General features: G+C 42.2%; 1 protein-coding gene across 1 annotated transcript; it reads left to right on the top strand.

Moving 5' to 3' along the window:
- Positions 1–1610: 1610 nt before the first annotated feature.
- On the top strand, positions 1611–2060 carry LOC138896056 (uncharacterized). Its single transcript, XM_070180833.1, has one exon. It carries the CDS (start codon positions 1611–1613, stop codon positions 2058–2060), a length of 450 nt encoding a protein of 149 aa, XP_070036934.1.
- Positions 2061–2301: the final 241 nt, after the last annotated feature.

Here is a 2301-nt window from a genome sequence, read left to right as displayed (position 1 = left end):
TGAAGAATTGGCCTAGACCTATAACTCCAATAGATATTTGCAGTTTTTTAGGCGGGGTATTACAAGAAATTTGTGGAGGGGTTCTCTACTCTTTCCACTTTGTTGACTAAATTAACGCAGAAGGCGGTTAAGTTCCAATGGTCAGATGCTTATGAAAGAAGCTTCCAAGAGTTGAAATCAAGTTTGACTACAGCGCCGGTGTTGACCTTACCAAAGGGCACAAATGGCTTTGTGGTATATTATGTTGCTTCAAGGATCGGACTTGGGTGTGTATTAATGAAACATGGCAAGGCTTGTACTTCTAGGCAACTCAAGAATCATGCAAAGAACTATCCAACACATGACTTAGAACCTGCAGCGGTGGTATTTGCATTAAAGATTTGGCGTCATTATTTGTATGGGGTCCATGTGGATATATTCACAGACCATCAGAGCCTTTAATATATTTTCAAACAGAAGGAATTAAATTTGAGGTAGAGAAGATGTCTTGAGTTACTCAAGGATTATGACATCGATATTCCATATCATCCGGGAAAGGCTAATGTTGTGGCGGATGCTCTTAGCCAGAAATCTATGGGCAATTTGGCTCACTTGGAGGCATATCAAAGGCCGTTGGCCAAGGAGGTTCATTGGTTGTCTAGTTTGGGAGTTCGTCTTGCGGATTCTAGTGAGGGAGGGGTGATTTTGCAAAATAGGGACGAATCATCGCTTGTGGTAGAGGTCAAGGAGAAGCAATATAACGACCCATTGTTGGTACGATTGAAGGAGGGGATTCATAAATATAAGACCATGGACTTTTTTCTTGGCATGGATGATGGTACACTAAGGTACCAAGGGCGACTATGTGTTCCAAATGTAGATGGTCTCTGGGAAAGACTCATGACCGAGGCTCCCACTTCTAGGTATTTTGTGTACCCGGGCTCTACATAGATGTATCATGATCTTAGGGAAGTCTACTGGTGGAATGATATGAAGAGGAATGTAGCGGACTTTGTGGCAAGATGTCCAAATTGTTAGCAAGTGAAGGCCGAGCACCAAAGGCCCGGTGGGTTGGCACAGAACATACAAATTCTAATGTGGAAGTGGGAGATGATCAATATGGACTTTGTAGTGGGACTACCTTGCATACCTCGTAAGTATGACTCGATTTGGCCGATTGTGGATCGACTCAAGAAATCAGCTCACTGCTTACCTGCTAAGGCTACCGACATAGCAGAATAATTTGCTCAGTTGTATATCAAGGAAATAGTCAGGTTGCATGGGACTCTGGTTTCTATTATCTCAGATCGAGGGGCAAAATTCACGGCTAATTTGTGGAAGAGATTTCAGCAAGGTTTGGGTCCTCAGGTGAATCGCAGTACAACCTTTCACCCGCAGACTAACGGGCTAGCAGAGCGAACTATTCAGACTCTTGTGCTTGTGTTCTTGACTTCAAGGGTAGCTGGGATGATCATTTGCCACTCATAGAATTTTCCTACAACAACAGTTATCATGCTAGCATTCAGATGGCACCGTTCGAGGCTTTATATGGTAAGAGATGTAGATCTCCCATTGGATGGTTCGAGATTGGGGAAGTAGAGTTGATAGGGCCAGACCTCATACATCAGGCTATGGAGAAGATTAAGATTATTACGGAACGCTTGAAAACTGCTCAGAGTCATCAAAAGTTCTATTCGGATGTGTGTCGGAGGGATTTGGAGTTTAAAGAGGATGATTGGGTATTCTTGAAGTTTTTCCCCATGAAGGGTATAATGCAGTTTGGTAAGAAAGGGAAGTTGAGTGTGAGGTATGTTGGACCATACAGAATCATTCAGAGGATTGGTCAGGTGGCTTACAAGCTTGAACTACCTGCAGAGATGTCATTAGTGCACCCGTTGTTCCACGTATCCATATTGAAGAAAGTGGTTGGAGATCTATCGTTTATTGTTCCAGTTAAGGCTACTGAGGTTAACGAGGAATTGACTTATGAAGAAATTCCAATTGTCATTCTTGATAGGGAAGTCCGTAAGCTGAGATTTAAAGAAATTGCCTCCGTAAAAGTATTATGGCAAAACCAATAGGTTGAAGAGGCCACTTGAGCGGCCGAGGAAGAAATGAAGAAGAAGTACCCTCATTTGTTTGAATAGCTATGCAATCGATTCTAGGAAATTATTCCCTGTGAATTATGTATCATTTGTACAGTGGATGTTAAAGGTGTTCCTTTTTGGTACTATACTGCTTGTAAGGCCACGGTTGCCATTGTTTTTATGATATGTTGTGTCGTTGGTTCATGTATATTTTATTACAGTTGGTTTCAGGGAT

Source organism: Nicotiana tomentosiformis, chromosome 7 (assembly GCF_000390325.3).
Source record: "Nicotiana tomentosiformis chromosome 7, ASM39032v3, whole genome shotgun sequence".
Classification (NCBI taxonomy): domain Eukaryota; kingdom Viridiplantae; phylum Streptophyta; class Magnoliopsida; order Solanales; family Solanaceae; genus Nicotiana; species Nicotiana tomentosiformis.
The sequence above is the reverse complement of the archived record's forward strand: the minus strand, read 5'-3'. Positions and strand labels throughout refer to the sequence as shown.